At 36.6% G+C, this 14,334-nt stretch overlaps 1 protein-coding gene across 5 annotated transcripts in view; it reads left to right on the top strand.

Moving 5' to 3' along the window:
• Window positions 1–1,463: 1,463 nt before the first annotated feature.
• LOC124355100 (multiple PDZ domain protein-like) overlaps window positions 1,464–14,334 on the top strand; it is a 250,063-nt gene continuing 237,192 nt past the window's right edge. For 2 of the 5 annotated variants that reach the window (XM_046806046.1, XM_046806049.1), the window contains exon 1: window positions 1,471–1,649. In XM_046806046.1, coding sequence (XP_046662002.1) covers window positions 1,520–1,649 — 130 coding nt within the window. In that variant the 5' untranslated portion in view covers window positions 1,471–1,519. Of the gene's footprint in view, window positions 1,650–14,334 lie in introns of all 5 variants that reach the window. The other 3 variants (XM_046806048.1, XM_046806047.1, XM_046806045.1) reach the window with 3 other exon arrangements.

A 14,334-nucleotide genomic window follows, 5' to 3' on the forward strand; every position in this document is an offset into this window, starting at 1 on the left:
GTACTAGTTTAACCAACACCCATCAGTCTGTTTCAAACTGTGCAGCTCTGTGTAGCACTCTGTTGTGGTAACTGTCTCAACATTGACATTGAGAGATATCATAGATGAAATTTTATGATTTTTTGTCTTGGTTGTCTCAATTTTGAATAAAAACACAAGTACTAGTTTAACCAACACCCAGCAGTCTGTTTCAAACTGTGCTGCTCTGTGTAGCACTCTGTTGTGGTAACTGTCTCAACATTGACATTGAGAGACATCATAGATGAATTTTATGATTTTTGTCTTGGTTGTCTCAATTTTGAATAAAACACAAGTACTAGTTTAACCAACACCCAGCAGTCTGTTTCAAACTGTGCAGCTCTGTGTAGCACTCTGTTGTGGTAACTGTCTCAACATTGACATTGAGAGACATCATAGATGAATTTTATGATTTTTGTCTTGGTTGTCTCAATTTTGAATAAAACACAAGTACTAGTTTAACCAACACCCAGCAGTCTGTTTCAAACTGTGCTGCTCTGTGTAGCACTCTGTTGTGGTAACTGTCTCAACATTGACATTGAGAGACATCATAGATGAATTTTATGATTTCTGTCTTGGTTGTCTCAATTTTGAATAAAATACAAGTACTAGTTTAACCAACACCCAGCAGTCTGTTTCAAACTGTGCAGCTCTGTGTAGCACTCTGTTGTGGTAACTGTCTCAACATTGACATTGAGAGACATCATAGATGAATTTTATGATTTTTGTCTTGGTTGTCTCAATTTTGAATAAAAACACAAGTACTAGTTTAACCAACACCCAGCAGTCTGTTTCAAACTGTGCAGCTCTGTGTAGCACTCTGTTGCGGTAACTGTTGAGACTTGACAACGCAAGACGACGTAACTTGAGCTCCAGACTTCCTTTGTGGTGGAATAACTTACAATATGTGGAAGTACATCACGTTTTAGTTTAACCAATAAGTAACAGTTGTTTACAAGTTTGGTACGGCGCTGTTTCGCGCTTCCATTCCGCACAAAATGATGTAGCTTAAGTTTTACCCCTATACCTCGTATTTAGAGTCGAAACTCTTCGTTTAATAGGAAGTTTCTTATGATATTATACGTTATATGCCGATATAAGTTGAGTAGGTTATGTCTAAACACTATTCTAGCTGTAATGTTCATGCCAGAACAACGTCAGCTATAGGACTGTGTTAATGTTTCTAACCTACAACTGAAGCCAATGGTAGTGAACGTGTTTGAATGGCCCATTAACATTCGACAGCAAATATTAGTACTCAATCTCTGCTGTGATATGACGTCAATACCTTGCAAGTTATTCAGCCATATGACTGAATGAATTACCATTCCACTATCAAGAAAACCGTTGTGCACCGAGTTGGTAGTTGTAGTGAATGATACGTGCTGCACAGTACGCGATCGACACGCTAATCACAATCACTGTTATCACCATTGTGTGGCCGCCACATCCGTTCACTGCTCCAGATAAGCGCAGTACGTGACACGGCAGTGCGACCATTATGTGTCTGTTAGGCTTGTGCTCGCAACTGCTGTACCGCCTGCCGCGCAGGAAGCCTCCACCGAGGGAGGAGTCCGAGGAGTACGACTTCGCAGCCACCGAGCTCAGGAAGTACGAACAGTATGTGCAAGGTACGTCATTTTGCGCAGTCCGTTTCTTTTCGCATAAGGTTTTCCGCTATGAACGCGTTTCGTAACTGATCGTGAGTCCATTTCCACCAAGTCGGAGATCACACTGGACTATGTTTAGAGTGCTTTTATGCGAACATTCTTTGAGATATCTCTCTTCATGAACCCACTCAGCTGGTATTACTGCGATACGAGAGTGGTTCATGGGCTAACCTGACTTCCGTAACATCTTTGTGAACATAAAAGGGAATTTTTATTGCTCTAGACGATAAATACCGATTTATTATTAATACGATTAATTAAATCTAAATCAGTTTGTCGTTTGCCTATACCGTCAGATAATGGTATTATCTCAGTACTGTCAAGTTGACATCAAGTCACCTTATCAACGTGCAGGACACAACTGGATGATAACAAACTGGCTCGATGTTTTATAAAAATATCATTGACAAAAGGTTTGCAGTGACTGATTACTAATGTGGCTGCTTATATTTGTGCACTGGGTCGACACATCTCCGTGAGTGGTGTTGTAAACAATATTATTTCAATACATTTTCAAAAAGGTTCTGATTTTTCATACATCAATGACAGTATCAGTAAGAATGGGTATGGGTATGACATCAGGAAGAGATCAGATTGCAGTTCTCGAAACGTTGTGTTACTGATTTGTTGTGTTTCTGAACCAAGGAAAATGTCTAGGAATTCCTTCACATGTCCCTTCATTTACTAGCGTCAGCTAGTTTTTATTTATTAGTTTCAAAATATTGTATGTTTGTGGATTCAGTAGAAATGGTGTCTATGAGTATAACATATTATGTATGCTTCCTGAAGATTCCTGTAGATTTATTTATTTACTCATATAAATATAGGAATAAATAAATATATGTTCAATAAGTAAAATACTGCATGTTTATTATAAGTCCTATTGGAAAAAAATCCTTTTTTTAGAGAGAGAGAAAAACAAAACATGGCAGTAGCATTATCAAGGAACCTGTCCGAGCGAACTAGTTTGTCTCGCGCAGTATTTATCTTATATAGGCCTAGCAAGCTGGTAAAACAATGTCACAACCGTCGTAGTCGCTACGAAGCTGTGGATCTGTATTATACTTGAAGACTGTAGCCTGTCGCAGGAATGTCTCTGCCGACATGCTGTGTCGTGCAGAAATGTTGATTACAACTTTAATGGGGTTTCTGTAATAAACAAAGCAATTAGTTTAATTTCATTAACTTTTGCAGACGGCTGGCTGTAAATTTAATGAACTATGCAGGTTAAATGAAGAATTTACAACCAGTGTTTTAAAACTGTAATTTATACAAATACCTGTTTTGAATGGAACTGAGACTAATTATTACAATTCAGTTATTCTATTGTTAGGTGCCGCAACGAGCGTTAATAGTTTATTTTCTGGTTGTCAACTTCTTGAGAGCGATATTGTCATCAATGCTTTTAAAGATCAGTACAGAACGACTATATTAGCGAATAGGAAAAAGAATATAGAAATGTAGGATGTGTATGGATCTGGGACTAATTACTTACATTCAGTTATTCTATTGTTAGGCGCGGCAACGGACGTTAATAATCTAATAATAGACTAATAAAGGCATTTTAATTTTGATTTTATTGCATTTTAATAGTTTTTCGAGACGTTAAAATTGATTTCATATTTTAATACGATGTTTAATAAACTGAACGTGAGTAAATTTCATGAATAAAACGTGACTTCACGCACACTCAAGAGACCTGCTGGATAAAATAACTTCCACACAGCGTAGCTGGTCACATGACCAAAGTCACGTGGTACCTGACGTCCCCACCTTCGCACAGCTGGAGACTCACGTGACAAGTAAGACCTGTTTTGGCGGAAAACCCTCAACATCAAAGGTAGTCCGATGCCGAGGTAAGGTAAACTGTGATGTGGGCTATTATGTACTCGGCAGGACAGCGGTTTCACGTCACGTGCCACTGGCCCACCCCCGGCGCGTGTCCACTACACCATCCCTTGTATCCTTAGTCCTTAGCGACTAGTGACGGAAATGTGTTACTGCCAGATTGCATAGTATTTCCTGAACATCCTTCTTTTAAACTACCAGGAATACCTTTCAGTTTCAGTATCAAATACGGGGAATTTTAATGTATAAATATACGTATATGTTTTATCGTAAATATGACCAAAGTTAAGTTGAGTGTGATAATAAATATCCGGAGAATAATAAATGTATGCTTATATATTTTTCTTTGTATACGTTTTTTCAGCACACACATTTTGACATGATGTTTGATGATTACCTAATTTATTATTATTTTGGAATGAGACGCATCAAGACTTGACTCCATCGTACGTTTTGTATTTAGAAACTGGGTTGAAAATTGTTTGTATACTTAAATGGTAAAACATTATACATGTAACTGAGGTCCGATACATTTTACGTTTTTATCTTCATCTGGTTTTATTTGACCTGGTTACAAGATTACCTCAACATTTAAATCCCTATAAATACATGTTAAGTGATAACAAACACGTTTTTGTATCCAGGAAAGTTATTTTAAAGAGCTATGAATTTAACGTAGAAATTATTTTGCTTACTCAAAATGCATTGCCCCACCTTAAAAAAGGCAAACAATTAGAAACTCTGAATTATATGTATGCGCCGACGATAGAAAGTCAAATATAACTATATTAAAATTATTATAGCTCATATTTTATTCATTAAACCAACAAATTGTGTTTAAATTACACTGTATAACAGCAAAGCTGTTGTCGGTTATTTTGTATTCAACCTGCAATTTAATGGTTTAGAAAGTTCTAAGAGAACGTATATTTTCATCATATTCAACGTAATTTTAATTTAATTGCCTGTGTATTGAATGTTAATGATGATAACTGCTGAGTTCCTAAATTAACGACTTAATTATGAATTAATTTCAGTAATCTATATGATACGTTATGTACTCGTTAGCTAGCTGACTGTTTTGTAGCTTGAATTGTTCCTCACGCATGCATGTAATACAGAGTTTAAAATTAAAAGATGACGCCATAACGCTTGTCGGAGCTGACTAGCAATATTGTTATCAACAATCAGCTGCTCATCTTAACAATTGTATCTCACGATAATGTTCAAATGATTATAGTTATTAGTCCTTGGTAATATCGGGTTTATAATTTTATGAAGAAGGAAATGGTGTTCTTGTATTCTTCCTTTATTTCATATTTACCTGCTTTCATTGTGAAGCTAAAAGAATCTGTTGACGAATCATTAACGGAAACTTACGATAGTGTTTATGGCTAGTATGTTTAATCAAAACGGTCTTTATACCCGTGATTTAATTGGGGAGCTCGAATTGTTTGTACAGATAATAATAGTTGAACGTATAGTAGTATATTGAAATGTGATAAAATCTAGTCCTTCGCATAAGTCTACCTACAACAGGGAAAGGACACTCTTTTGAAGCAAATAACGTATTAAATGCATAACTTACACCGTATTTTAAATTTAGACATTGCCGAAACAGTCGTTTACATATACAAGTAATCTCTGACAACTCTAGTTATTTCTATACATAATAGTTAACTAAAATTATAATCCTCAGGTTTTTAGTACAAATTATTTAGGACTGTTAATTTTGTAAAACAATTCCATACTTGAGCCTTAGTAGTAAACAACAACTTGCACTAGTTTAGTACTTTTTGATAGCGTCAATGATTAATTTGTAACCATGGTGTAATTGGTAACTATTATGGAATCTGAAGAAATTCGTTTATTCGTATAAAACACGTTTCTTTTTATATTTCCGCGTGGGAAACTTTAATAATCATGCATAATAATTTTAGGTCACGATTAATATTATTTTGAGAGCTAAAATAGGTTGACATATCAAAACTTGAAAGAAAGGAATCATGTTTCTTTTCACTTTAAAACGTGAGTTCTCCGGAAATACTGTTAAAAAAATATATATCCATAAAAATATCAGTTTAGTAACACAGATGCGTTCAATTGCAGCAACGAAGCACGTTTTCTGTTCTCCAATACTCAGTGACACTCTTGTATTCAGTAAAGGACGCGGTACGTGTATACTCCATACGTACGCTATCTTTTGTCAGCGTCTCTGTGGATTACTGTGTGTGTAAGGTGTTACCTTAGACTGTCAAAATCGGGTATTGATCTCATCTCAGTATTTCTCCATCGGCTTTTTACGCTTATTCAACGTAGCACAAACATTCAGTGAATCATGAATCAAATTTTTAATCGAAACCCCCAATATTAAAACCTTAATTTCTGAATAGCACATATTCAAATAAAAACACAAATAGTTATCACAGACACAACGTTCCCTTAAATTCATAAACTTTATTTAATATAATGTGTTAAAAATTAATCCTGTGTTCTACTAAATGTATTCAGCTCTTCGATAAGCCAGTCTGAGGTCGTAGTAATAAATACTGTAATTGCAAAGTTTACTCATACGTTTTATTGTGGCAGTAAAACTCACAAGCACCACTTCTAGATGTTAAAATAAAGTAATGGCTTGCCACGTTGCTGACAAAATAGAGTAATAATGAACTAAAATGATATTTGGGGCGGTGGGCCTAAAGGTTCTAATGTTCTATTGAATTTTGTTACGAACTTAATGGTTTAATACAATTTTTAAATTGATTTCCTTTCACGTTAATATCGACTCATGCCTTGGCGTCAGTGTCTTGGCTCGACACTGAAGCCGCAGTCACAAAAAGGGAGATTAGAAGACTAGAAGTCTAAAACATGAATATTGGAAGTACTCGAAGTTGAACAAGAACTTGGTCTCGAAGTTGTACTCAAAGTACTTGGCACTTGATGTCGCCTAAAACAGCATCGCGACGGTATTAGCCATTTATCGAAACTTGTAATCTCGACAACGTGGTCTCGTCAGAAGGACATCACCACAACTAATATCTGTATTAACCTGGCAAATAAAACATCATCATAGCTAAGTTACTTCACTATTTACAAATTCACTTTATATTACATTCGGAATAAATGTCTGGCATGAAAGAGCTAATTTATAATACAAAAAATGTAAATTTTACTTACGGTGAAGGCGCGCGAGGAGTTGCGAGGAGCGAGATCATGAACTACAAAGTTTAAGAAAGAAAATATTACAACCAATCAGGCGTGCCAATCAGGTTATTATTCCGCCAAGAATTTAGTACCAAGTACGAGTAAATGGTTTGCGAAGATTTATATAAGGAAAGTAAATAACGGTACAGGTTCAAATTGACGAAGATGTTGGTTAAAATTTACATTGTACTGCATAGACAGACTTTGTATTGCTTTTAAGGAAGAATGTTCATAAAAATGTTATTATTTAAATTGGTTATTTGATAAATTAATGGCGTGCGAGTGAGTTGGATTGTGAAAATTTTTATTACTACACTACTAGTTGATTGCTCATCCTCAATGTTAGAGGATTACATACAGTTGATATATAACATGTTTCTATGCAACTTAAATGACGGGTAGTCAGCAGCAGAGTTGTGGGCGGTTTTGATGAGTTTATACAATCAATTGGTGCACCTGACACACGCGTATGTCCTGCTGTGATGGCGCAACCATTGTCACTGATATTGGCGAGGGTAAGGGTCACATAACGGTACGTGTGGTTTGTGATACAACTTAAATGATGGGTAGTCAGCAGCAGAGTTGTGGGCGGTTTTGATGAGTTATACAATCAATTGGTGCACCTGACACACGCGTATGTCCTGCTGTGATGGCGCAACCATTGTCACTGATATTTGCGAGGATAAGGGTCACATAACGGTACGTGTGGACTGTGATACAACTAAAATGACGGGTAGTCAGCAGCAGAGATGTGGGCGGTTTTGATGAGTTATGCAATCAATTCGTGCACCTGACACACGCGTATGTCCTGCTGTGATGGCGCAACCATTGTCACTGATATTGGCGATGGTAAGGGTCACATAACGGTACGTGTGGTCTGTGATACAACTTAAATGACGGGTAGTCAGCAGCATACTTGTATTCGAATACTTTTGCTCAGCTGAGCGTTTTTAACAGACAGGTCTAGACCTGTCTTACTTGTTTGTCACGAATTCATCACTGTATTCGAATATGTATTCGAATACTTTGGCTTTTGGTGCCTCGTATAAACAAGTCATACCCATGATATACGAACTTCAGAAGAAATATCTTTGTTTACCTGCTACTTCAGTTCCGTCTGAAAGGCTATTCTCCACTGAAGCCAGAAAACCTCAATAATATTTTGTTTTTACACAACTATATAAAATAAATATTCATATTTGTTTTTATTACTTAGAACTGTAACTCAGTTATAATATATCATTGCAATAATATATCATATATATCATTGCAATAATATATCATATATATCATTGCAATAATATATCATATATATTATTTATATAATATATAATGATATATAATATAATATGTATTTTTAAATTTCATAATTATACAATTATTATACTTTTTTTTAAGTATTAAAATTTGTAATTATTTTTTCAAATTATGAATCTCCCCTAAATTATTCATTTCAAAGTCTCCATATATGTATTCATTTTAAACCTCATGTGAATACGAATACAGCTCTTGGATATTTTATTTGAATACTATTTGTCAGAATAAACGAATACTCCAGGTTTGAATTCAATTCATCCAGAGAAATTGTATTCATTTCACAAGTATTCGAATCCATTTGGATGGATATTTTATTTGAATACTATTTGTCAGAATAAACGAATACTCCAGGTTTGAATTCAATTCATCCAGAGAAATTGTATTCATTTCAAAAGTATTCGAATCCATTTTGATGTATTCGAATATGTGAATACTCTGGCTGTATTCGAATACTATTCGATTCTGTATTCGATTCTCCCATCACTAATTTGCGAGGATAAGGGTCACATAACGGTACGTGTGGTCTGTGATACAACTAAAATGACGGGTAGTCAGCAGCAGAGTTGTGGGCGGTTTTGATGAGTTATGCAATCAATTGGTGCACCTGACACACGCGTATATCCTGCTGTGATGGCGGAACCATTGTCACTGATATTGGCGAGGGTAAGGGTCACATAACGGTACGTGTGGTCTGTGATACAACTTAAATGACGGGTAGTCAGCAGCAGAGTTGTGGGCGGTTTTGATGAGTTATACAATCAATTGGTGCACCTGACACACGCGTATATCCTGCTGTGATGGCGGAACCATTGTCACTGATATTGGCGAGGGTAAGGGTCACATAACGGTACGTGTGGTCTGTGATACAACTTAAATGACGGGTAGTCAGCAGCAGAGTTGTGGGCGGTTTTGATGAGTTATACAATCAATTGGTGCACCTGACACACGCGTATATCCTGCTGTGATGGCGGAACCATTGTCACTGATATTGGCGAGGGTAAGGGTCACATAACGGTACGTGTGGTCTGTGATACAACTTAAATGACGGGTAGTCAGCAGCAGAGTTGTGGGCGGTTTTGATGAGTTATACAATCAATTGGTGCACCTGACACACGCGTATATCCTGCTGTGATGGCGGAACCATTGTCACTGATATTGGCGAGGGTAAGGGTCACATAACGGTACGTGTGGTCTGTGATACAACTAAAATGACGGGTAGTCAGCAGCAGAGTTGTGGGCGGTTTTGATGAGTTATGCAATCAATTGGTGCACCTGACACACGCGTATATCCTGCTGTGATGGCGGAACCATTGTCACTGATATTGGCGAGGGTAAGGGTCACATAACGGTACGTGTGGTCTGTGATACAACTTAAATGACGGGTAGTCAGCAGCAGAGTTGTGGGCGGTTTTGATGAGTTATGCAATCAATTGGTGCACCTGACACACGCGTATATCCTGCTGTGATGGCGGAACCATTGTCACTGATATTGGCGAGGGTAAGGGTCACATAACGGTACGTGTGGTCTGTGATACAACTTAAATGACGGGTAGTCAGCAGCAGAGTTGTGGGCGGTTTTGATGAGTTATGCAATCAATTGGTGCACCTGACACACGCGTATGTCCTGCTGTGATGGCGCAACCATTGTCACTGATATTGGCGAGGGTAAGGGTCACATAACGGTACGTGTGGTCTGTGATACAACTTAAATGACGGGTAGTCAGCAGCAGAGTTGTGGGCGGTTTTGATGAGTTATGCAATCAATTGGTGCACCTGACACACGCGTATATCCTGCAGTGATTGCATAATTCCTTTGCAATTTTAGGCCTTATTTTAAAATAAAATAGAATAAGTAAATAAATTGAATTAAGTCCTTATTTTAAGTTAAAATATAGATGTTTAAATGTTAAATGCGTAAAGAGAATCACTATAAAACGTGCGCATTCCCGTGGGTACTTTTTCTCTATATTATTAAGTAAAACAACCTATGATAAAATTTCTTAAAAATGTGCTATTTGGGAGATGTACACGGTCTAAGCGTAACTAGTATAAAAATATTTAGGCATTTAAATTGGCGGAACCAAAGTTTGGTTAGTTATTTTTTATACATTTTAGAGTTACAACTCTTGGATATCGCTTTCCCAAAAGCAGGAAACTATTTCTTTGAGTTAATTATTAAAGGAAATTAGGTCCACTGAAAAACGGCTTAACATATGGATTTGAGTTATTTATATTTACTTCATACGAATGACATGTCTTTGGTTAGTTAGGAATTTAAAATTTTGTTATTGTAAATATAATTTAATTACATGATTTCAATTTGCTTAGGAAAGAATTTTTTACACTTGAATTTGAACACAACATTTATTACAGTCATACTTCATATAAATTCTATAAATACTTCATAGGCCTGATTTGATAAATACATTCATTTTACTTATAGGCCTGATTTGAAGACGCCTTGAAATCATGTAAATACTTTCAACGAAAAGTTTATAATTTTCCTGCCTTCAATAATGTTGATATGGTTGTGGCTGTTTTTACTTGAATTAAATAACACAGCCGAAACCCATTGTAATACTTCATGCAAGTGGTAAAAAATAGATTTTTAGTATAAATCCTTATTTAAAAACAGCAACGTTAACCCCGAAACATAATTATAATGTTAGTAAAAATGCATTTTGTGGTACAACTTTAAATATGGCTAGGTAATAAACCAAATGTTGTTTACTCGGAAATGTTAATATTTTCAGGCCTTTAGACTGTATAAGATTCTAAGCTGGTGGACTGAGTTCCTCAATGTACCGCCAAATAGACTCCTAAGGTAGTGAAATGGTTTTTTGGTAGGACTAAACAAACCTTATCACAGCCCTTTACGACGAATGCCTTTTCTAAAGACAGCAAAATATAATTTTTGTTTATCATTCCACGAGGGGTGATATGTATGTAAAGTATAATTTCCTTAGGTGATAATTAACTTATTTTACTTCTGCCGTTTTTATTTGGAGCCGAGTACAAAATTGCATAAATGTTCCAAAAATATTGGTCTAGTTTTTCTTTTTTTGTAAGTTATCTGTAAGGACTACAAGTTTAAAATAATAAAAATAGTATCCCGACGTAAAATCGACTGTCCACTTAAAATACTCGAACAGTGGGTGATTAATTAATTTTCTGTGTGTTATATTAAAATATATGATCAAAATATTTGTTATCAAATTGATAAAGATTAAATCGAAATAAAATAAACACCACATATAATGTACACGTCCCCTAACAACGTTCTACACGAGTTGATTGTAACCTGAGAATCCGATTGGTTAGGTAGGTTCAGAACCGTGCGCGTGTCAAAGGAGATTATGATCTAATGAGATTTTGGCACTCACTACAATTACTGTATTACCGGTAATGTATTCATTGTTGTCACAACGCCACAGTGTGCACTGCAGCAACAAGCGGTCGCTATTCGGTCACATAATCTCCCCATTATGCGTTTCAGTTATAATGCATCGCTATAAGTTGATTACATATATTACGTCCACATTATATTAGTGTTCAGAAGTGTATTCTATGATACATAAATACTGCGAACCAATTACATTATGCCAGTAGTGGGGATAATGTATTAATGTTAAGGATGCGAAGCGTTGCAAGCTCTGTGGTGAATTGTAAGGCATAGAATCTTCTCCAATAAAGCCAATTTTTATTTTGAAAAAGAGAGATGAAATTTATCGTCTTTTAAAACTAATTGTAGTTTTTTCACTAAAATAATATCTCTAATGTTATTCAGCCAGCACGCTGATCCACAAGAGTTTTCTGAATAATATTCTGAGAAAGATAAAGTACATGTTTATTATTAACTACTGGACTATTTTATTAACTAATATTAACTCCATTATGGAAGATTGCTTTATAATTTGCTTTTCGTTTTTAATTATACCAATAACAACGAAGTTAAAGTAAAGAATTTCTATAGAAGATCCACTATATATTTGGTAGTTAGATTTAACCTAATACCCGCCACTGTTGTGAGCACCGAAACAGCATCACATTAAATGTGAAATATCGCTTGAGGTTTATGTCATTCAACATAACAGGATCTCTATTTGTACAATAAGGCAGGCAGGTATTTCCATACAAACAAGCTCCCGGGCAAGAGGAGGTAACCAGGTTCAATTTATGTTCAATTCTAACATCACTGGGAGGTATTGTTAATTCTGCATATTTAGCTGCACAATGCAGTGGCCACTCCTGGAACAGTGCTCAAACTAAGTACCTGTACTGTCCATCTCTTATTGGTTCCGTTTTTCCCTGTGAGTGGGTATGATAACATCTTCACCCATGGAACAGTATTAGGATGTTTGTTCCGCGGTGGTTACAAACTTCCCCAATATTGTATATAACGAACGGATAATTCTCGGAGCGTATTATTTGGAGTGCCGATGGCCGAACGTTTTAAGACGTTGGACTTTGAGTCTGAGTTAGGGATAGCGCAGGCTCGAATCCTGTCTTTGACCCTTGAACTTTTATCAGCACCATCGACCTTGTACTGTATCGACTCTCCCCTTTATTCTGTTTGATAGGATCCTTACACAGGCTAGTACACATGAGGACGGGCAGAATAAGGCACGAAAGAGAATTGGCTTAAAGAATATTGAAGCATTTCCACTACCTAAAATTACAGATTGCCGCGTAGAGGCGAGAAACTGTAACCCTTGAGTCAAACGAGTGTTGTTTGAAACGGAACGGCCACGCCTGGGTCGGCTAGTACGGGTGTCTGATAGCTTTATCTCGCGCGCAGGTGAAGGTGAAAGCCGCACATGTAAATGGAGCCACTCTATAGCTCAGTGTCGGAACTGGAAAACGGCAAATGTCGCGTGCCTCTCTATAATTCATTTGTGAGAACCTGTTGACACTCTGGTGTCGGGTGCCGTGTCGCTTCATGTCGGTGTCAGCGGCCAATATCGTAAATTATCTCCGCCTTGTGCGGTGTCCCATTTTCAGTAGCCAGGGCAGCCCGAAAGTGGACCACTTCGTGTCGCCGACAAGCCGTCTAGGTAGGTGACAGAAGTTTTGTTTCTAAGTGGATTTTAAAATTAATTACACAATCCTTGAGTGGCGTTAACATCTGGGATGGTACAGTCAGTGTTCGTTTTTTGGAGAAAAGTTGGCTGTTCACTGAATCCGAAAATAACTTGCCTAAAGGCAAGATAAAATGTTTTTTCCTCTAATGAGGAGAATAACGACTCTATTCTGAAATTGAAAAGTCCCAACTAGAATAATGATCATCGTCGGATGAAGATGGCGACTACTCATTGTCTAGGAGCCTTATGGTATTTTCAACCCTTTCGACATTTTCACGTTCCGACCTCCACCAAAATTAGTAACGCTATCCCTTTTGATTCCTTTTGTAGAAGAAATTATTCTATCAAGATCGCGAATAACAATAGAATTCAAATTGGCTCTCGTTACCTTCTGTAGACGTTAAAGGTAGACGCTCAACGCTTACATAGAAAAGTGTATTTTAGGAATTTAAGTTACAGTGCATTTTGTTATGATACTTAAATATATGTTCCTCCTGTACCACCGCTGTGTTCGAGGGGAGTGCAACTTTATTACATTTAGAAAATAAATCTTGAGGAAAGAAATAAAAAAATACATGTGAACATTTAGTTCTGTAGCCACAAGGTTGTGAACCCGTATGTGTATGCGTATAACCACCTGTCAGATTCCGTTATGTCATATGTAATTTGTAACAGGTTTATAAAAGGAATGAAAAAAAAAAAACAATAATCGTCATCCAATAATACGTTTTTGACAGACTCGTTGTTGAACCTAATAACTGTTCAGCAAGCTCAGTTCATCCGGACACTGCGCAATCAGGAACAGAGAGTGAACACAATATTAAGCTTCTACAAAGAGTTCAGTGTATTAGTAGAGGCAGTTTAGTGATCTGTCAAAAATCGGGTTTGTTCAGCACGATGTGTTTCGTATCACCTGACGTCCATCGAGAATCAAAAATATTAATAAAATATAAATGAGGTATCAAGCTTATTAAATATATAATTATTGTTTTGTTAACTAATGCTGTTGGGATAGGGGCAAGTATGGTTGCAGTTTCACAAAGGGGTTTCTGTTCAGTTGTGTAGTCTTGATATCTTCTTGCCTATAATTTTTATTGACAATTGAATTGACAATCTCATGAAAGAGGATTTTACACCCCTTCCAAGGTGCGAATTAAATAAACCGATATAACGGATTATTGAAGAACCTGACAGGG

The sequence above is a fragment of the Homalodisca vitripennis genome, chromosome 2, assembly GCF_021130785.1.
Source record: "Homalodisca vitripennis isolate AUS2020 chromosome 2, UT_GWSS_2.1, whole genome shotgun sequence".
Classification (NCBI taxonomy): domain Eukaryota; kingdom Metazoa; phylum Arthropoda; class Insecta; order Hemiptera; family Cicadellidae; genus Homalodisca; species Homalodisca vitripennis.